Source organism: Sciurus carolinensis, chromosome 13, assembly GCF_902686445.1.
Source record: "Sciurus carolinensis chromosome 13, mSciCar1.2, whole genome shotgun sequence".
Lineage (NCBI taxonomy): Eukaryota > Metazoa > Chordata > Mammalia > Rodentia > Sciuridae > Sciurus > Sciurus carolinensis.
The window spans coordinates 73,145,961-73,167,867 of record NC_062225.1 but is presented as its reverse complement, the minus strand read 5'-3'; the positions used below and the strand labels follow the sequence as shown (position 1 = coordinate 73,167,867).

General features: G+C 49.9%; 2 protein-coding genes across 2 annotated transcripts; one reads left to right on the top strand and one right to left on the bottom strand.

Annotated features, from left to right (window-relative positions):
* Positions 1 to 184: 184 nt before the first annotated feature.
* Positions 185 to 8,196, bottom strand: Slc30a3 (solute carrier family 30 member 3). The gene is made up of 8 exons (XM_047522758.1): positions 7,920 to 8,196; positions 4,310 to 4,491; positions 3,739 to 3,885; positions 3,492 to 3,645; positions 2,763 to 2,961; positions 2,443 to 2,548; positions 2,062 to 2,196; positions 185 to 1,022 (listed from the first exon to the last, which is right to left on the bottom strand). Exons 1-8 carry the CDS (start codon positions 8,012 to 8,014, stop codon positions 874 to 876), a joined length of 1,167 nt encoding a protein of 388 aa, XP_047378714.1. The 5' UTR covers positions 8,015 to 8,196; the 3' UTR covers positions 185 to 873.
* An 11,393-nt stretch (positions 8,197 to 19,589) lies between these two features.
* Dnajc5g (DnaJ heat shock protein family (Hsp40) member C5 gamma) lies at positions 19,590 to 20,547 on the top strand. Its single transcript, XM_047522141.1, has 3 exons — positions 19,590 to 19,702; positions 19,946 to 20,207; positions 20,356 to 20,547. The coding sequence occupies exons 1-3, from the start codon at positions 19,590 to 19,592 to the stop codon at positions 20,545 to 20,547; spliced, it is 567 nt and encodes a 188-aa protein (XP_047378097.1).
* The last annotated feature ends 1,360 nt before the right edge of the window (positions 20,548 to 21,907 follow it).

Sequence of the window (21,907 nt, the reverse complement as noted above, 5' to 3'; positions counted from 1 at the left end):
AACCAAGGACCAAACTGGAGCATGCTGTGAAACAGAGAAGAGGCTGGTGTGTCTCAGCCTCTTTCTGAATGAGGGTGGTGGGCTAGGAAGGGACAGAAGGGCCATGGGAAGTCACTCCAGCTGACAGAGTCTGTCAATTCCCAAATGACTGATTCAATTCCCACTCTTGAGGAGTCACACGGGGTGAAAGATGCAGTCAGATACAAGTTTATTGGTGGAGCTGCAGCAGAGTCCTCCCTCTCCCTGGGATAGCCAGCCGGGGACACAGCACCAACAGAGGGATGGACAGATAAACTCCCAGACAGACATAGGGATGAAGCAGACTCACACAGACCATAGCACAGCCACACAGGCAGAGACACAGAGGCCACAGCACCAAGGAACACACAGACAAAACCACAGGGCTAAGACACATGGACAAAGTGCGGGCTTTGGGACCCCTGCATAGACACAGCGACAGCCACATGAGGAGGGGGCCCCTGCTGACCTCCCCAGGCATAGGCACACCAAGAGCAGAAAGAGGCAGATGCCCCAGCCACACAGCCAGACAGGCTGCCACAAGACACATGGATTGCACAGAAAGGACATGCGCGGCTCTCCAGGCTGTGGGGAGCAAGGACTCTGGGGGCTTCCTACACCCCCACACCCATGACCTGCTTCCAGAGCTGTTCAGCCTGATCCTGCCCAACACTCCACCACACACACACTTTGGTCTTGCTCACTGGGGTCGGAGCTGGGGTGTTTGGCAGGTGGAAGAGGGAGGGAGGAAAAGGTATGGGCCCAGCTCCATCCCTCCTCCGTGACCAGAAGGCAGGTGCTGAGAGTCCAGGATTGAGCCTGGGCCTGGCAGTGGGGTGAGGGTGGGGCTGTGGCTCAGGCTTGGGGTGGCTCCTGGCAGCGTGGGCACCGGGCCATCTCAGATCTGTACCGCTCGACCTGCAGGGTACAGCTGGAGAATCCAAACCGGGAGTAGAGCCGGGATGACGCTTCTGCCAGGACAGCCTCAGGGTCAGCCGAGGAGTCTGTGGGAGAGTGATAAGAGGCCGCCTCAGTCCCCAGGGAGTCAGGACCAGGCAGGCTGCGATAAGGACAGAGGGAAGGGGGCCTGAGGGCTGCACAGCCTTAAAGCGAGGCATTAATGGCACACTTGCTTTTTCTCTCTGTATTGTATAACTAGCATAAAATCATCAAAGAAAATGTCACCCCACTACTCACCCTGTGCTAACACACTAAGCTGTTCCTAGTATTCTATTTTCTTCTACCTTTGAGTATCAACATAGATGTTTCAGCAACCACACCACCCGGCTTTCCAGGACAATTCAGATGTTAAACATTCTGTCCCATTGTCCCTCTAGAGTTACCATCAAGTCAAGTATCCCACAAGTTATGATATTTTGGGCATCTAAATTGCATGCCTCTGATTGCTTCTTGCATCTGGAAGAAATTCAAAAATCCTTTGTCAGCTCATGAGTCACTGTATATTTTTTAATAGCTGAATCATAATGTAGATATAATTTTATATTCAGCTTTTTTCTCAGCATTATACCATAAACATTTTTCCTAGTTGCCATACAGACTTCATAATCGTCAATTTTAATAGTGATGTGATATCCCACTGAGAGGCATAAGTTACCTAACTGTGCCCCATTACTAGACCTGTAGATACTAGTGGGTTTTTATTTATTTATTCATTTACTTAAAAAATTTTTTTTATTTGTCAATGAACCTTTATTTTATTTATTTATATGTGGTGCTGAGAATTAAACCCAGTGCCTCACGTATGCCAGGCAAGTGCTCTCCCACTGAGCTACAACCCCAACCCACTAGTGGTTTTTGAAAGGGTTCTAGTTTCCTGTACTACCTCAGAGAGGGTGGAATCTCCCCTAGAACACAGTGTCCAGGTCTCCTTGTCTCCTATGTGTGCGCACTCACATGTATGTGTGTTTGAGAGAGAGAGAGATCAAGAATGAAACAATCCCCAGTAATTGAGCCTATTGTCATATGTTGGGCGGTCAGAGAATGGTTCCAGGAAGTTAATGGCTGGGGCCAGTGTAGACTCACCAATGGCCAGGTGTGCAGAGGCAACATGGTAAGTAAGCGTCAGGGCCCACAGGTGCAGCTCATGGGTTGCGCGAACTCCGGGCACCGACAGCAGTGTATCTCTTACGGGTTCAAACCCCACACTGCTGGGGGCACCTGCAACCAGCACCACCATGTCTTACTGCCAGGGCTGCTCCTGCCCAGGGGCAGTGTCCCACCAGATTCCGCCTCCCCAGACCTGTACCTGCCCCCCATGCAGACCCCCATGATCTGCCCTGTGCCCCAATCCTCCTTCCACCAATAGGCCCAAGACTCAGTCTTCCTACACTCTCTTCAGAGAAAAGAGGGGTGGCCCAATGTCAGAGAGGCCTCTGGGGTGGGAAGCAGTAGCTTTGGATTCACCTTCCATGAGGATGTGAAGAACATCTCGGAGGGTGGGGGCAGTGGATCCAAGGGCACAGATGGAGAAGAGGAAGGTGCTGATGGGGTCAGCCGCCTTATACTGAGGCTATAGAGAAAGAGACCCTTAAGCACAGGAAACAGGGACCTCTCCGAGGAAGGTCTAGGGGTAATCAGACAAATAAGATGTGAGACGGGAACCCTGCAGAAGGGGAACAGGAATGTGACCCAGGGCAGGAAAGACTGTCAGAGGCTGAGGGTTTCCCGAGGAGGGACTAGGACATGGGAGTGAGAAGGCTGGGGTAGGCCTCCACAGGTGGTACCTTGAAGTAGATGAGGACAGAGGCAGCCAGAACCCCGAAGCTCTGCACGAGGTCCCCCAACACATGCACGAAGGCGGCCCGGACACTGGTGTTCCCCAGGGATAGGGGGTCACCAGGCCCTTCTTCCAGCGGTGCATACTCTGCCCCCCTAGACCTGTGGCTGTGGGAAGGCCCAGCCTGGTGCAGCACAAAGGCCATTCTGAGGGAAAAGCAGAGCAGCTCAGCACAGGAAGCCTCTCCTGACCTCCTCTGCCCTGCTTCCATGCCACCTCCTCCCACCTCCCCAGGAGCCCAATCTCTACCTGTGTTCCCAGCCCCAGGAAGAAACCAGCATTGCCTAAGAGAGACAAATAATGCAGCCTGGGGGAAGAATACTGGACTTGGTGCCAGAGATGTAGATTTAAATCCTGGCCTTACTACTTAAATAGCTGTATGAATTGGGCAAGTCACCTGGTTACCTGCCAGGATCTTTTACACTTGTGGTAAACTAGGAATAATACTACCCACCTGATAGGGTGACTGTGAGGTTTAATTGAGATTATACTGATGAAAACCCCCAAAATGGGCCAGTACACAGTAGGCCCTTAACAAATGTTCACTCTGAATTGTAGGTCTCTGTCCCAGCCCCTGTTCTGGCAGACCCAAAGCAGACAGTGGAGAACTGTGTGTGGCAAAGGAAGAGCCATTGCCCTGAGTCCCACATAGTGCCTGCTCCACACTGGAACGTACATCATATTGGCACAGACTGCGATGCTGGCAGTCAGCAGCATGGGCTCTGCCTCGATGTGGTAGTCGCTGTGCAGCAGGCGGAGGAAGGCCAGGTACAGGAGGACACCAGTGACCATCCAAAGGGAGACCACAGAGGCCAAAGCCCCCAGAGTCTCTGCAGGGGGAGAAAAGCTGTCAGAGACATGCTCAGGACCCTGAGCGGTACCTTCTGCAAGACTGAGGGGCACTGGGTCATGCAGGGCCTTACCTGAGCGGTGCCAGCCAAAGGTCATGGTGCGGGTGGCTGGCCGGGTAGAGAGCCAAAGGGAGAAGAGGCTGCCCATCATGCTGCCCACATCTGCCAGCAAGTGGACTGCATCGGTCATAATGGCCAGGCTGTGTGCCAAATACCCACCTGAAGGGCAAAATGATGTACAGTGTAGTTCCCTTAAGGAAGTTACACATGGTATGTGCTCAAAGGCACAGAAAATAAATTGAGAAAACACAAAAATGAAAACTGGGTTTTTTAGGTGTGATTAAGGCAGGTTTTTATTTATTCTTTTCATGCATCCACATTTTCTACTTTTTCTACAATGATATTCTATTTCAATAACAAGAAACAGGTTTTTTAAATACCAGCTAACACGGAGCAGTCAGCCCTGGCCTACACTGCTGTCACTCACCCTGAACCCCCCTTGATGTTCTGTCCTCAATGCCACCCCTCTTCCTGCTTCCTGAGTCCTGGGCACCTACTGTCCCTCCCACTCCTCCACCTTGCCTGCCTCTCCACTCAGGAATCCCTGGACTAGCAAGGGGTTGGAGAGCTGCTCCCCACTTACCAACCACCTCCCCAGTCATGAAGACCACACACACAGCACAGGCGGCGTACAGCTGCCTCCGCGCCTGCAGTCTCTCAGGGGTGAGGCCCAGCGGTAGCAAGGGGTCCCTGTGGCAGTGGTGACGGGGCATCTCCACAGGCTTGGGCTCCTCAGGGAGGGGCTCGGAGGGCTCTGTGAAGAGACTGAGAGGGGCAACACCATTCAACCTGAGGCTGGTTCCTGTTAGGCCGACCTGCTCATTCCCAGGCCCTCATCCCCCACGCTGGCCTCAGCAAATGCTGCCCATCTCTTGTTCTTTCCTTAGGCCCAGTCATGCCCTGAGCCTGTGGACAGATGGGGGCCAATTAAATAGTTTAGACCCTGGCCTCCCTTTTCCCTCATATACAGAGGCACAGCTGGAAGGCACTAACAGATAGATGGTCCAAACAATTTAATAAAGAAATGAGAAGTGTGAGGCTCAGTGTGGGAAAGGACTGATAGGGGCCACACAGCTGGCTGACGGTAGAGTTGAGAGTAGAACCCAACCAAACTAATTTGCTATGATAGGCACCACCCGGAATATACAATGAGTGGGACATCCTCTCTGGTCCCTGGGAGGGCTTGATGAGCAAGACGAACGTGCACCTAAACACTGTGATACACAGCCAGGGCGGCCACTGCCAAAAAGGCAGCTCTCAGATGAATTCCAGTGAGGAAATCAGGGAAACAACTGCAGGAGGCAACACGAAGAAGGCCTTGAAGAATGGGAAGGACTTCGATGGAGTGAATGTGCCAGGCAAAGGCAATGTGAAAGGACACTGGTGTGGTGATGTGCAGCAGGACTCAGCAGTGCCCCCTCTCAGCCCTCCTTCTGGTGCTTCCATTTCCAGAGCCTGCCCTCCCTATCTAGACACCCAGCAAAAATGTTGCCCTTTCAGAATAGGGAGTAGAATACTGGGACCCAAAACATCTGAGATTCTTGGCTCAGAGAACTGATGACTCCAGAGCTAAGGCCATCACAGGAAGAAGAGCTGCAGCCTGCTACAGCTGCAAATGGGCTGTAGGAGCACAGGTTTGGAGCCTGCCGCCTGTTAGCTGGACTTCAGTCTGACCGTAAGCACCTAGTGGAGGCCCTCTTAGCTGATGGCACCATGGCCTACCTTGACAAGGGAATGGGGATGGGGCTTCCCTGGGGGTGCCAGAGGCTGAGCTTGAGCTAAGTTTTAGATCTATTCTGACCCAATTCTCACAACCACCACTACCCAATCTGAACCCCAGCAAGGACAAAAGCATCCACAGAATAAGGAACCTAAACAAATGAACACACAGAAAACCCACAACAGTCTAAAACAGTCGTGGAGGTGTGAAAAGAATACCCATGAGGGAAAATGATGGGTCCAAACAGAAACCTGATCACAGAGGGGCCACGGGGAGGGTGCCTGGAGGCTGCTAGCTGAGGAAAGCTCCACAAGGAGGTGAATGGAGGTTCCAGGGAGGGAAGCTGGAGGCCTATGGTGCTTGCAGGGAAAATCCAAGGGTTGGTAGGTAGATTTATCTCCTGGATAGCAAAAGCCCCTTCCAAGATTAGAACTGGGTGTGCATGTTTCTGGGTGTTTTCAGAGGAAGTGGAAAGATGAGGGCAGTTTTGAAGTCCATCCTCATTCTTTCTAAGGGGTGTGCCAGGCAAGTGTACACACACAGAAGTGGGAGAGACAGAGGTGTAACAAATGGCCTCTAGGCAGGGAGAGGCTATGGAGGAGAGGATTATGAACAAAAGACTTTGGGGTACTGTTGGGAGTGACCAACTCTAATGGGGGTGAGGAGAACTTCACAGAGGAAGACAAGAGCCCTGGGTGGAGGAGGGTTCTCCTGACAACCATGACAAGGTTAGCAGCTTGCAGTTTAAGTGTGAGACAAAAGGGGAAGGAAAGTGACGGGCTCAAAGGAAAATAAAGGGAGATGCACTGATTTACTGAACAAATATCTTCCTGCAGAGATGACCTTGCTGATGGGATGGAGAGGGGAGGGGAGGTGGAGGGTTCTAGAACAGACCAGGCCTGAGGCTCTGGGTGCAGTGTCAGAGCATGGGCAGGTAGGTAGGGAGAGCCTCTTTCTGAAAACCCTGCAGGATTTGGTGACTAATGGTCATATGAGAAGGAAGATGGGCTGGGAGTCAGAGGTATAGTCTGAAGAACCACAGAGACTGGGTGGTTTGGGGGGCAGTGGGCAAGGCACCTTCCCTGGCCTTATAAGGCACAGCACAACAAATCATCAAGGTAGTTATCCATCAACAGGCTGTTCTCTTTTGTTCTACATGAATTGGGAATGAAAAAGACCTCATAGTTGGGGTGCCAGGGGCATGTGTGGGTGGGAGTGGCTACATTCTGTTGAGTGGGTAAAGGCTGTTCCCTCTCCTGGCCCTCAAAGTCCTCAACAAATGATATCCAGTGGAGGAGACAAGGATGATGTGAGCAAGGGAGGAGGAGCTGATGCAAAGTCAAAAGGATACCTAAGAGATGCCAGGGCCACAGTTGGAGCCCCCACAGCTGCCCACCTCTGCAGTCCCTTGCAGGAAGTCTTCCCTCCCTTCCGCTCATCCGCTCCCCCAACCACTCAGGTTTAAGGCCCCCTCCCAAGGAAAGTGCTAGAAACACACAAAAGCACCACATCAAAGACAAAGGGAGAGGGGCTGGGAGAGAAACAGAAAGATTAGGGGAGACAGGGAAGAGAAAAACCTAGAGACCATGCCAAATTCTGGAGACAAACGGACGGTCAGCCAACAGACAAAATGGTCAGCAGAAGTGACCATGAAAGGCCTAGCGCTGCCGCTCCGGGGTGGGGGGAGTAAGGCGGATGCAGCCTGCGGGCGCCGGGCGCGGGAGGCTGGCAGGGTGCGGAGGCGGTTCTCCGGCCGCCCCCAGCCCGCTGTCCCGGTCGCTCAGCGCGCCTCATTTCACACCTCGCCGCCCCCGGCCCCGTCTGTGCGGAGCCGGGAATACCCCCAGCCGCCCTAACCGCACCTGCTCCTTCCTTGCCGCCCCCTCGCTTCCCCGCGGCCGCGCGCTCCCCGGGAGCCGGGAAGACCCGCCGCCGAGCCTGGCCCATTTTCGGGCCCCAGTGCCCACAACTGGCCACGGCTGGAGGGGGCGCCCCGAGCCCGGCCGTGCGGAGAGAAGGGCTCGGGGCCTAGGGATGGGGCTCCGAAGACTGGGTAGCGAGGTGTTCCCGCCGCCACGGCCCGGGGCAATGCGGACATCGGGGCACCTGGCGCGGGCTCTGGCCCGACGGAGCGACAGACGTTCTGGTGGAAGTCAGACGCGGCGGGGGCGGCAGGGGGTCCGGAGGCGTGGGATGCCGGCTGGGGACCTGCTTCGCGGGACCGGGAGAGAATGAGATGACTGGGAAGAGGCATAGCGGGCTGCAAAGCGGAGGGGATCTGGCTGCCAGGGTGGGCCGGCTGGGACCAGGGGCTCAATGCCGCCAAAGGGAACGAAGCCCGGCGCTGCGAAGCCGAGGGAGCCGCTGTACGCTTGGGTGGCCGGCCCGGTCCGCGCGGAGGTAGACAACGAAATGGACAGAACGGCAAGAGGATGGAACCCCCGGGCCGAGGGCCAGCCCTGGTCTATCCTACCTCTTCAAACGCAGGCCGCCGCCGGCGCCGCCACGGTCCCGGGGGCTCACTAGGCGAGTGGTCTCCGAGCCTCCGGTGGCGGAAGAAGGCTCCATGTCCCAGCTGCCCCGACCGTCTAGGCCCCACCGAAGGAGGCAGAGGCAGGGCCGCCCTCGCTCTACGTTCGAGCGGCCCGCGGACCCCCGGACTCCCCGCAGGGCCGCGGGGCCACCAGAGTGGAGGGAACTGCAGAGACTATAGTGCGCGGAGTCCGAACTGCAGATCCCGCGGTAGCCGGAGCCCCGCCCCGCGTGGGGCTATCTCCTAAAGCCCCGCCTCCAGGCTCCCCGGCCCCTCTCCCACGCCTAAGCTCCTCCCCCTGAGCCTCGCCCTCATAGCCAAAGCCCCATTTTCCCGCGCCAGAGCCAGGTGGGTACAGGGGAGCGCCCTGCCACCCCAGTTCTAGAGAATGCTCCATCTGCACAGCCCCACCCCTTAAGCGGACCGGCCCCGCCCCTGCCCCAACTCCTGGTTCCAAGACAAGTTCCTCAGGCTTAGGGATCTCCCAAGGACCAACTTTCGCCCAAGGAACACTGCCCTTGCAGGCCCGCTTGAGGTGTCCGCCCTGCCACCCAGAAACTGTGTGGCTCCAGTCCCACAGGTAGACAGAAATAAGTGCCAAATTGATCTCCAAAGAACCAAGAAGAATGTGGGATGAGCAAAGACATCCCAGAAAACTTCAGGAACCCTGGCTGGAAACCCCACTGTGGAAGCTCTGGGGTAGGAATTTACAGCAAAATCTACTGCTGAGCACTGTTTCACTAATAGTTTACTTTTACACAAGGACCGTGAGTGACAAAAAGCTTCCTGCTGTCCTTCAATTCATTATTATCCCTAATTTTCAGATGAGTAAACTGAATCCCAAAGAAGTGTCCAAGGCCATGCAGTATGTGAATAAAGGACCCTGACTGAAACCTCATCCTCTTTCCCTCCCCGATGGGATTAGGGCGCCCCACTGGTGACTGAAGAGTGTGAGTCACAGTACTCTCACTGAGATGCTGAGACTTCAGGAGTAGTGCCACCTTTCTGGGGTCACAAGCCACTGTTTACAAAGGGAGGCTGCAGGCAGTTTGTCAACAGGTGATTCCTTACCTCCATAAGTGTGGCACCTTCTGTGGCATTATCTCATTTGGGGAGAACTAAACTCTAGCATAAGGCGTGACTTACAGCAAAGTTGGTGGCCGAGGCTAGATTCGAAGCTTCAAATGCTCAATGCTTTCTGCCCCTCGCACTTGCCGCCCCTGTAGAATGAAAAGGGGGTGGGAATTGGATTGTGCATTCTAAGCTGTGACAGTCGGTGAAGAGGAGGGTCCGTAGGAGGAGGGGAGAGAATAAGCAGGAATGGGGAAGCACTGAGGGTGGGAATGGTTAGTGAAGGAGGGCAGTCAGGGAACCCACCAACCGCATCCTTCAGGACACATTGGGCGTCCTGAACTTTGAGTCCTGCGAATAGACACCTGCCCTGGACAGTATTGTTAAAAATAATAATAATAATAAGACCATGTGTGCACATACAAAAACAAAAAACCCTGGAGCACGTGCCAGCTAGAGTGACTGGAAGTGATGGGGTTAACCCGGGAGAGCTTCGCGGAGGAGGTGAGGCTTAAAACGGATTAGGCAAGCTGGGCGGCGGGCTGGCAGTTCCGGCGGGGGAGAGTGCAGTTCTGCTCTTGCCAAGGTTTGCGGGTGGCGGGTGCAAAGGGATCGCACTGCGGGGCGCAACAGACCAGGAAAAGAGAACCGAGGGTCTGTGCTCACCCTCCGCGCTGCTCCTCCACCCACGCCGCGCTCCGCGCCGCAGCCAGCCTTTCCTCCTAGCCAGAACCGGCACCAGCGCCTCACGTACGCCCAAGGCTGGGTCTAACCGGCGAGGGGCAAGGGAACCAGGGAAGCGGCGGGGTGGGGTGGAGTGGGCGGGGAGAGGGCTTTCTCTCTCCAACCTCCCTAGGGACGTGAGGTTGAGGGGGCCTCAGCTCTCTGCTCCGGTCACAGGAGGGCAAACTGAGGCAGTGAGGGGAAACCACCGACCAAGGTCACCTTGTTGGCCTGTGTCAGAGCCAGAGTACAACTCATGCCCCTGCCCGGTTGTGCCAGGGCTCCGGGCTCCTCCTGCCTGGCGCCGTCGGTTTCCCGAACTCGCCATCCAGCCTGGGGCTTCCCCAACTCTGAAAGCCCTGGAGCTGGGATGTTCAGGATCTGTCGCGCTCCAAGGCTTGGTGGACTCGCCTCGTCCCCGCTGCCCGGGTAGCCTTGCTCAAGAATGGGAAGAAACCGCGGGGCCTACGCGGGGACCCGGCTCCTTGGCACGCCTCACTGATGACGACAACAGGGGACGTGACAACAATGGCTTCCTCCGGGATTTCCCTTCCTGGGTATCCAGTGGCGCGCGGAGAGCAGCCCCGACTGCCCGGGAGCGGGTGCAGACATTGGCACGTGCCCGTGCCGCCACCCTGTGGGAAACAAGCTGGCGGGGAGAGAGAAAGGGGCCCCGGAGCGAATGAATGACAGGCCGGCTGGATGTCTGGCTGCTGAACGTGCCGCCTCCGCAAGCCGAGGGCGCCGGCGGTGGGAATACCAACAGTTGCCTTCGCTTGAGAATCTGTATAAGAAAAGCTTGGCAGCAAACGGGTGCTTGCACCTGTTTCTCCAAGAGTCATCAAATGGTCTTAGGGAAAATTTTGCAAAGGTTCCCTTGAATGCCTAGCCTGAGGGAATCATGCCGCACCTGGATAGGAACTCAGAATTTTCCTCAGGAGTTGGAAGGTCAGCCTAGGATGGTGACCTGTATGGAACTATGAGTTTTTCGTTTGGTTTTGTTTTATTTGTTTTGGTTTGGTTTGGTACTGGGGATTACACTGTAGGGGTGCTTTACCACGAACTACATCCCCTGTCCTTTTTATTTTTCATTTTGAGACAGGGTCTTACTAAATGACTGAGGCTAGTCTTGAACGTGGATCATCCTGCCTGAACTGCTAGTGGTTGGGATTACAGGCAGGCACCACTGCTCCTGGCTGAAACTGTGGTCTTTTAAGAACTATTCATTTAACATTTACTCAACACTCATTCCCTGCCACTCATCCTGCTAACTTAGCTGGAGATTGGTGGTGAACAAAATAGAGTCCCTCCCCTCCTGATTCTAACTTGACTGCAAAAGATCTGCCCTCTGCAGTCCTTTGTACTCACATGCTTTCACTGCCCTGCTTTGGTATTGGTCTTCCTTAGATGAGTCATTAGGAAGAGCTTGGTCAAAAGACATGATGGAGGCAGGAAGCCCTGGATGTTCCCAGGGTAGATATCCTCAAGGGGGTCTCTGGTGGAACAGGTCAGAAGATACCACAGGTGAACCCATGCTAAAAGTCCATGTTAAATCTGTTCATATTGGAAGAGGAGAGTGAAGCCCAGTGCACCCCAGTGCTGAGGTTAAGATTTAAACTGGTCTAGAGACCTCAGGCAAAATTTGGAATCTAAGCTTGTGAGCAAGAACTAACACTTGCAAGACCCAAGTCAAGCTGGAGGGGATAGTCTAAGGCAACCTGGAGATCCAACTTCTACTCCAGTCTCTACTCAGATGTCATCTCCAGGAAGCCTTTCCTGACTTCCCCCTGTCCCCTGGCTGGGGATGTACCCCTCCCTGGTTCTCTCACCACCCACCATGCTTATCTGACCATAGTAATCACATTATCAAAACCATGTACTTTTCTGTTTTTTCACTAGAGGTTAAACTCCCTGAATGCAGGAGGGTGTCTTTCTCATGCTGGGTCCCTAAAGCCCCAGTAGTGCCAGCACACAGTCCTCAGTTAAGCCACCCCAAAGAGAAGGAGCTGGTCATCAGAATGGAAGAAGAATGGAGGAAGCCGGCTTTTAGTTGGCAATAGAGGTGAGAAAGGGCTGCAGCTTAAAGGTTCCTGGCCCCCAGCTGGGTTAGGTCTGAAGTTATATACTCCTACTGCACACTACTTTTTCTTTCTTCACATTTATCACCCTATACTTAAATAGCTACTTGAAAAATGATTTGTTTCTTCAGTTGGCTTCCAGGATACCATAATCTGGTTTTCCTCCTACTTCGCTGACTGCTTATTTTCAGTCTCCTTTACTGGTTCCTCCTCATCTCAATCTTGCAATGCTGAATTGGCCCAGGAATTGGCCAGCCTCTTCTCTTATCTTTCTGTACTCGTTTCTACCATCTATCATCCAGTCGTAAGTCTTTAAATACTATCCAGTAACAGCAGAAAGCAGTGGTTGTTGAAGTTGGACGTAGGGCATGTGGGGAATCATGGTACTATTATATTTTTGTATATGAAATTTATTTTTAAAAGATTAAAATGTAGGGCTTGGGTTGTAGCTCAGTGGTAGAGCACTTGCCTACCATATGTGAGGCACTGGGCTCGATCCTCAGCACCACATTAAAATAAAAAAATAAGGTCCTTGACAACTAAAAAAAATATTTTAAAAAAAGATTAAAATATAAATGGCATCTACAGATGATGATTCCCAGGTATCTTACTTGGACTCCAAACTCCTGTGCCTAATTGTCAGCTTGACAGTCTGTCCTGAACATCTTAAGAGGAAGGCATCTCCAGCTTCATTAGTCTAAAGCTGAGTTCCTGATCACCACTCCATCCCAAACCTCTTTTCTGCAGACCCTCCCATGTCAGAACATAGCAACTCCATCCTTCATGTGTGCAGGTTAGAAACTTTAGGGTCATCTTTGACTCTTCTTTTTTTATCCCACATTCAATTTGTCAGCAAATTCTGCTCCCACCCTTGTCCAAACCACCAATATCTGCCTTCCTGATTGTTGTATTAACCTCCTAGGTGCTCCCCCTGTTCCAAGTCTTATTGCACTATATCCTATTCTCAATTTAGTAGTTAGGCAACATATGCCTGATTTTCTCAATCTGCCTCTTGTTCAGAGTACCAGCCCAAGTCCTTCTAATGTCCTGCAAGGCCCCACACTGATCTCAGTTCATGCTCATTTCTATCACTTTCCAATCACTCTGGCCTTTCTGTGAGTCCTATAACCTTACAACACACCAGATAAGCTTCAGCCCCAGGGCCTTTGCATTTGCTCATCCAGTAGAGAGTGGATTCAGCTGGATGTGTTTATAATCTACCTCCTCACTGGCTTCAGATCTTGAAAATATCACCTTCTCAGGTCCCCTCTGCTTGTCCTTTTAAAAACTGCCACTCCTCCCCCATCAAAAACATTCTCTATCTCCATTTTCTACTTTATTTTTCTCCATAGCCATTATTACCACTTACACCCTATACTCTTTACTTATTTTGGTTACTATTTTCTCCCATCAGAATATAAGGTCCATGGTAGCAGAAAATTTTGTGTATATCCTCAGCACCTAGAAGAGTATCTGGCACATAATGGCACCCAATAAATTTCTGTTGAAAGTTTTCATGAATGTCTTGCTAGGTTATAATCTATGAAGGCAGAAAAAGACTTTGACTACTTATCAATACATCTAAGGTATATAACTTTGCTTAATAAATAATTGTTGAGCAAGCTAAATGACTAAAGAAAAGGACATTTCACAGGGGGACATGTGTAAGAGCAATGGTACAGAGGTGAGTAAGAACAGAAATATTTGGGGTGGGGGAGATGTCATTCAGATTATTGTAGAAGGTTCACTTTAGGACCATAGAAGAGAGTAAGTTTGGAAGGGTAAGTTGTAGAGTTCATTGACAGATTTCAAAGGCTGCTTTGCATCCTGTAGGCTACAAGAAGAGTGGCTTTGAGGAAAGGATTACTTAAGAACACTGATCTGGCCAGGCCATAGTGGCAGCACCTGTAATCCCAGCAACTCCAGGAAGCTAAGGCAGGAGGGTCATTAGTTCAAAATAGACCTTGCAATTTAGCGAGACCCTGCCTCAACATTAAAAAAAAATGTGTGTGGGGGGGGCTGTGGCTAGAGATGTAGCTCAATGGCAAAGCGCACCTGGATCAATCTCCAGTACCCAGGGCCGGGGGGATAGAACACTAGTCCAGTAGCAGGATCCAGAATGAGACAGGACTAGGGGAAACAGGAAGTGACGACCACATTTAGTGTGATATGGACTCCAAACTCCCATAACCAAAATCTTGGAGCTGTGAGAGCTGACAAGAAGGGACAAAAGAGCCTTTATTTATTTATTTATTTATTTTGCGGTGCTGGGGATTGAACCCAGGGCCTTGTGCTTGTGAGGCAAGCATTCTACCAACTGAGCTATCTCCCCAGCCCTCAAAAGAGCCATTTGAGGGGGGGAAAAAAAAAAAAAAAAAAACTAAACAGAACTTTTTAACCTGTATATGGGGAAAACAAGTCCACCGCCCAGTGATGCTTGGGTTTTAAGCTTCATTATCTTGGAGACAGCAGTAATATTAACAGAAGTAGAGAAACCAAAAGGAACAACCGGTTTGCATCAAAATGATGAGTTGAGGTTTTAGAGTATGGTTGTGAGGCAAGTGGATGACCTTGAGGTGTAGCTTGACAGCTGAAGCCAGGGTATAGCCTGGACCTCTGAAGAAGAGAAGAAAGAGCACACGTAAGACCAAGCATGCAGAATGTCTGCAGTCAGCTGTTAGAGAAGAAGAGGTGCCAGCAAGGGAGCAGGAAACTCAGCTGAGATGTAGGAGAGCCAGAATAATGCAGACCCAAGAAATGAGAAGCCATTTCTTGAAAGTGATGGGGTTAAACAGGAAGGAAAGAGTGATCTAAGGACCAAAGTCTCCTCCCAAAACATGGCCTGACGTTTTTCATTTCATTTAGTCACACTATCAGTTATTCCTCTTGTATTAGTAAGAATCAAGAGGCTAAAGTATTTGTTGCCTTGCTCATTCTAATCTGAATTATAGTATTGAATCTGATTGCTTCAGGGATGAGATCATCAATGGAGCAATACTTTTTATTAGAAATTGCAAATTACAGAGGAAGGACTTACTTTCTCCCTCTTCCTAAACACAAAGTGAAAAGCAACATCTCTATTTTGGGTGGGGAAAGGTACTGGGAATGGAACCCAGACGCTCTCAGCCACTGAACTACCATTCCTTTTTATTTTTTTATTTTGAGACAAGAGTTTTGCTAGCTGCCCAGTCTGTCCCTGAACTTGATAATCCTTCTTCCTCAGCTTCCCAAGTAACTGGGATTACAGGCATATACCACTATGCATAGCAACTTCTTTTTTATAAAATTGGGAGGATACAGCATAGAAAGAATTATTCCAATAATAATAATAATGATAATTATTATAATGCAGAATTCCCACGTACCAGGCTCTCTTCAGATTAAGAACCTCGTAACAACCCTAAGAGGTAAGCACTGTTATCTCCATCTTACAGGTGAGGCAGATGCGCTGTTAGCCTGGCCTCAGGTCTGCAGCTTCTAGGGTTGCAGGTTGGAAAGGACAGAGAAAAGAAGCAGCTTCTCTAGCTAGAAACCTTCCACCTCCCATCCCAACATATCTGGCCTGGGAAGAACAAACAAAACTAAGCTGGGGGTGGGGTTTCTGTTACATGAAGAACACAAGTCTTCTAGTGTTCTAGAAGAGGGACATTCCCTGATATCACCCATGAGATATGAATATTATCCATGACTTTGGTCTATCTCTAGTCATAGATTTTAAATTGGGAGGGGATCTGGCATGTATAGAGAGCAATCATGGTATAGACACTGAATTTGGAGTCAGGAAACTTAGGTCTGAACCTTACAGGTGACCTTGAGCATCTGTAAGTTCCTTTGGGCTGCACCAGCCTCAATTATGAAATGAAGGCATTAGGGGAAAGTTAAATCTCTGAGGTCCTTTCCAGTTCAAAAACTGTACAATTCTAGAACCTGTTGTTGGGTGTGACAAATTATGATCACTCTCTCTCCTACCGCATATGTTTCAGAGTGTGGTATTTTGGGTATAAATATGCCAATGTCTGCTGTCTGTATGTGTGTGTGTGTGTTCCAGCTATATGACACAAATTTTTGTTTGTGGGTAAACAAGGGATGCTTCGTGGTTTTCTTCAGGAAAGACCAAATGGCTCTGGGAGGCAGAAAACTCTAAGATCAGTGACTCAAGTCATAGTGAGGAGGCAAATGAATCCAGAAAAGGTTTGAATCTGTAATCATTCATTGTCACAGTTATTTTTGTTTTTCTGTTCTTTTACCAACAAGTATAATTAAATCTTGACATCAGCCCTGTAAGATAGTACAGGTTTTTACAGAAGAGGCAAAAGAAACTCAGAGATTAAGGAACTTGTTCATGATAGCCAGAGCCAGAACTGAGATCTCACGCTTCTGATGCCTGGCTAGAGTGTTCTTCTCACTACTATGTGGGGTGTGAGAAGAGAGCCTATGCATGGGACACATTCGGAGGGGCCGTGGTTTCTAGAAGGCACAGTGGAGGATGCTCCAGCCAGAAAGTTGCAGACTGGATGCCAAGCTGACTTGCCTGCTATCTTCCCACTCTCCACTTACTGGAGCATGCTTTCATTCAGAGCAGAGCCTCACATGACTTAAAGACAAAGGCTATTTCAAGAGCCATGAACTGGGATTAATTAGAATGACAGGGGGCAAGGATGAGAAGCATTAACATTCTAGAGTCTCTGGTTAGATTCAAAGATGTTGACTGTCTCCCAGGACTCAAAGCAGGGATATGATCATACCCTCACTCAGAGTTGGAGGATCAAAGACAACAATTAGATTAAAGTGCTTCTGAAAAGCCACATTTACATTTGCTCTTTCATTCAAACAACCAACATTTATTGAGCACCTAGAATATCCCAGGGATTGTTAGGAACTGGAGGAATTCTAAGAATCACTACATATGAGCAGTTCAGAATCACATTACATATTATCTCTCCTCTGGTCCTCTTTTTGTCTCTTCTTGTCCAGGACCAGATAATAAGGGATGGACCCTGTTGTCCTACCCAGTTCCCCAGCTTCTGTTCCAGAGAATTATAGCTACGGCTGAGCCTCCAGGTTTACATTCCATTGGCAAAGAAACCCCTCAGCTGTACCTCATTCAACAAATCATCCATTCACTTCCTGTAAGCCAGGCATGGTTATAGGTGCCCAGGATACCTGGTGAATGAACAAGGTCCTGGCCCTTGTGGAGCTGTCAACTAGGAAGGGGGAGAGCCTTAAATCAGCACAAAAGTAAATATATACTCACAAATCATGCTGAGGTTGGCATGAAGTGGGGAGGGAGGAACAGAACCTAGTGTAAAGGCCTCTGCAGAGGCATGAGAATAGCCTGCAGAGGAGCCCTCCAGACAGAGGAAACAGCTCTCCAGGTCAGAGGCCCCTGATGTAGGAAGGAACACGGTGTCTTCAAAGAAGTGACAGGAAAGCAATGGGGCAAAGCCCAGAGCAAGCAGAACAGTGGTTCCCTATGAGAATGGAGTGAGGTAGGAGCAGGTCACACTGGGCCTTGGGGACAGAGGTTCGGAATTCATTCTAAGTGCCCTGTACTTTGAATGCGTTCTGCTCTTTCTTCCCAGTGTAGTGAAGAAATGAGCTGGCTTGTTTGGTTAGTTTTATAGGCCTATGATGCTGATGAACAGTTAGAGGTTAGTTAGAGAAATCTGGCATAGCACTAATCACCAAAAATATTAGTCAACATTAGCTCCTCCTGATTTGCGATTTGCCAACGTTGAAACTCATCTGATTCACAGCCAATGGAACTGGATGGGTGATGACAAAGGATTTCATCCCCACCCCTTGTACTGATGACAGATCTATAGAAAGAAATTCACTAATGCAGTGATCATTATGCCTGATGTATAGAGATTCAGTTTGCTTAGATGGTTGGTATACATTGGGATTGTGTACTGACTTACCACTTAAAAGCTAAAAGAAGTAAATATACACAAATAACTGTAATAAAAAGAAAAATGTGATAGAAGCCACAAGAGTAGAAATGAGCAGGTATTATAGAAGTAATAAGGCTCAGTGACATGTTATAGGACTCACAGTGCACTCCTTCCTAAAGGAAACCAACACCACAATCCTGCCTCCCTTAGGAGATCATAGGACGTGAAGCCAGGTAGAGATGGGCTCACATGCCCTGCAGGTGAAGGTGCAAAATGATACTTTTGGTACGAGTCTGGAAGAAAGTTAGCAATAGGGAACAGAGCTTCAAAAAATGTTCTACTTGACCCAATAACTTCACTTCCAGGAATCTATCCTTAAATAAAAACCAGACTTGTTCAAAGATTTATGTATAAGATAATTACACTATCAAGTAGTTAGAAACAACTTAAACATTCAAGTGGATTATATAATCACATTATGGTACATCATCATCCAAATAAAGTTTTCGAAGCAGAGTGGTGACTTTTGGCAAGGCTCAATGTCATTTTAAAGAGATGTGCCAACGAATCGTTACAATATAATAGGATAAATGTTTTGACAAACGACGGTGAAATGGGAACAGATGGGGGCGAGAAGGAAGGAGAGACTCAGGAACTGACTTTGAGGTGACTCTCAAGTGCTGTGGAGGGGGTTCCAGGTGGAAGGGAAAGGACCAAGTGGACACCCCTACATTCTGAGGAAGACTGGGACTGTACACTTCTTGAGAAGGTTTGCAGCAGTCATACCTCTCATCGGCCGCCCCGCCGAGCCCGTTGTCTTCCGGTAAGTGGGTTGGAGCGCCATGGTGGACATCGGGATGGGCGACGCCCTCCCACTGGAGGAGGGATGCGGCAGCAGGCTGGGTCGCCGGGAGCTGGAAGCAACGCTCAGCCCAGGGCCTGTGGCTCAGGCCTCCCGCGAGCGAGCGAAATAAGTTCCACGGCCAACGTGGCCGCCCCATCTAGCTCTTCCTGCAGCGCCAAAAACTACCCGCCATTTACTACCCAGCGCGCAAGCGCAGTTGGCCGCTGAACCGGCGGTGTGAAGTTCCACACCTAGAAGGATGGAGGGTGTATGAGGCCTACCTGGTTCAAGAGCCCTACTGGGAGGTAAAGGGCCAGACCCAGTAGGGAGAGCACTGGGCCGGAGCTCCCATTCTGCCTTGGTTCTCCCCGCCACAGGCCTCCCAGGCCCTGCTCTCTTTGGTCCTGTTCCTGGCTCCCTCGGCCAGCATCCCCCCACAGCAACCCCTTTCGGATCCCCTCTCTAGCCCCTGAGGCATCCTCCTGCTCTGACCGCTACCTGGTTTCTAAGGGGCTAAGGTGGGGTGGTTTGGGAGCCAGTGGCAGTGGGTGGGGGGAAGGAGAGGAGTTCCTGGCCTACCTGCAGCCCCGCCCTCTGCCTGGCATCTGGACCCCTGCCTTCCTTAGGTGGCTGAGCGTTTGGTCTGAATTGTTTCTCCCCTGGCATTTGTGGATCTTCCTGATCTGGACCTAACCTGTTCAGGGGCTGGGGCCACCCTGGTCTTTCAAACCTAGTCATGAGGTTGGACATGAGTGGGGCTGTTTACTTAAGGTAATAGGAGCTCTGGACAAAATCAGACCCTTCCATGGTTTCCTCTTCTTGCTTATGCCTCTCTAGGCTGTGGGGTAACTGGAGGTCTGGGTAGATGTGGGATCCTGGGAAATGTAAGGGCAAGAGTTCTCCTCTTTAAAATTTGAATTCCTTTCTGGTCATCTGCACTCTCCTGGTAGTCAGAGTACCAGCTCACTACTGTCTTATTCTTGTCCCTTTGGCTCAGAGCATGGCTCATCTGGATGAAGCAGCCCGCAGGTTGTCCAAAACTGGGACAAGTCTCTATGCAGTGCTGGAGCTTAAGAAGGGTGCCTCACCTGAAGATATCAAAAAGGCCTACAGGTTCAGACCCCAGCTCTTTATCAAACCTTGAGATTTCCCCCACTTAATTCCTGTTCTTTCTAACTTGCTTTCTGACCCATTTCTAAACCCCAAGAAGTCTTTATTTGGGAGCCAAAGTAGCATGACATGGGAAAAATGTTAGACCTTGACTACTTGCCTCCATCCTTCATACCACATCTCATGCATTCCTCTGCATTAGCTAGAGACCTATCCCTGCCACTCATCCTAACCTTCCCTTCCCAGCCATTCCCCATCTCCTCCCTACCCTCCTTTTGGGTATTGCCTGGGTAGGAGACTGGCCTTGCAGTATCATCCAGACAAGAATCCAGGGAACCCTCAAGCAGCAGAAATCTTCAAAGAGATCAACACAGCCCATGCTATACTGAGCGACCCTAAGAAGCGGAAAATCTATGACAAGCATGGCTCATTGGGAATATACCTGTATGATCACTATGGGGAAGAAGGAGTCACATACTATTTTACACTGAATAGTTGTTGGTTCAAGGTACACAATTTCTTCCTAGTCTCTGACCCTCTTCTCAGACGAAAGTTTCTATTGTCTCATTTTCTGGGTGTGAGGAGGAAGGAAGGAGGGGAACTGCAGTGGAAATACAGAAGAACTGCTGAACTGAGGCCTACCTTCTACCTTTTAGACACTTGTCCTCCTGTGTACCCTGCTCACTTGTTGTTGTTGCTGCTGCTGCTGCTGTTATTGCTGTGGAACCCTGCAACCACCTCCTGAGGAGGCGAACAGGAGGAAATATCAACAGAATGTCCGTACTCAGCCTGGGAGAGCAAGTGAGGACCTTAGGCTAGGACTGAGGTCAGATCTGGTTCAGGAATGAAAGAAATGGTTGGGTTAATAAAGACCTGTGAAAATGGCAGTTTAACCCCTAAATATGGCGATTTCAAGTCTGGCATTGAGGCAAAATAAAGAAAGGGAAGGCAGTTGATGTTTTTCTGAGGACCTCATGCCACAAACTGACAGCTTAAATGTATTGTTGGCCTCTTCTGAGCTAAGGAAGGAGGTGGGAGAACAATAGCTGAGAACAGGTTCAAGGATGCAGTTTATTGTATCTACTCAAAGGAAAGATGGACTGAGGATGTAGCTCGTGTACAAGACCCTGGGGTTCCATCCTCAGCACTGAAAAAAGAAAGAATGAAAATGAAAATGATATGTCTGAGATTATTCCTACCCCAAATTGTTAAAAATTTAAAATGGTGGGTTGGCTGAAGTTTATACCAGTGCCACCTTGTGATGCTAATAAGTAACTGCAAGGTAATGATTTTCTCATCTGTATATTAAAAAATTGTTGCTAAATGTTTACGTATATAAATATATGTATAATTCCATCATAGGAGCAAGAAATAACTCTTCAGATGATGAAGATAGTGACAATTAATAAAATATGAAGAAGACTGAGGTGTGTATACTGGAAAGCAGCAATAAAGAATAGAAGTATATGAGCTAACTTAAGATGAGTTCTTAGTGGAAAGTTTATATCTTTATAGCATAGGCTCCAGGTGTTTATATCCTTACATAGAGAGGGTTTGCTTTAAATCCTGGATGATTTTTCTTTGTGATTAATAAGGTGCCAACTTCTTCTGCCATTAGGTGCTGGCCCAGTTGAGGGTGCCCTCTGCTGCCCAGGCAACTGGACATTGAAGAGAGGAGCAAGTAGCCCTGCCCTGATGTTGACCCCAATTTGACTCCTCTTCTTATCAGAACCTCTGCATCAAAAGCATTAATAATGTCTGTCCCAGTAAGGGTATGGGTACCACTAACTCTGGCCCTACGGAGTCTCTCAACTACTCTTCATTTGAGCCCCAGTTCTATTTTTAATCTGTGAGAGAGCAGCCCTCCCATCCCTACCTGTATGAGGTCTCAGGCTGTGATGGCAGACTCTTCCTGAAGATTATTTTTCTGGTGCCTGCCTTGGCATTTAAGCCAATGTGTGGCAGGACCCCGAGCCACTTGCAGCATCTCCACCAAGATTCTGATAACAGAGTATGGTGGGTCCTGTCCCTGAAGCTGCTGCACCAGTTAATCCTCCTTTGTTGCAACTCTGGGTACTGAGAACTCTTAGCATCAATCAGCCTCATTTCTAAGCCAATACATTTCTCTGAGGCTGGTGCCCAAGCTGTGGGTTGTTGCAGTCTCATCTCTGCCACCAAAAGTCAACTTGGGAAACACATGGGTGCATT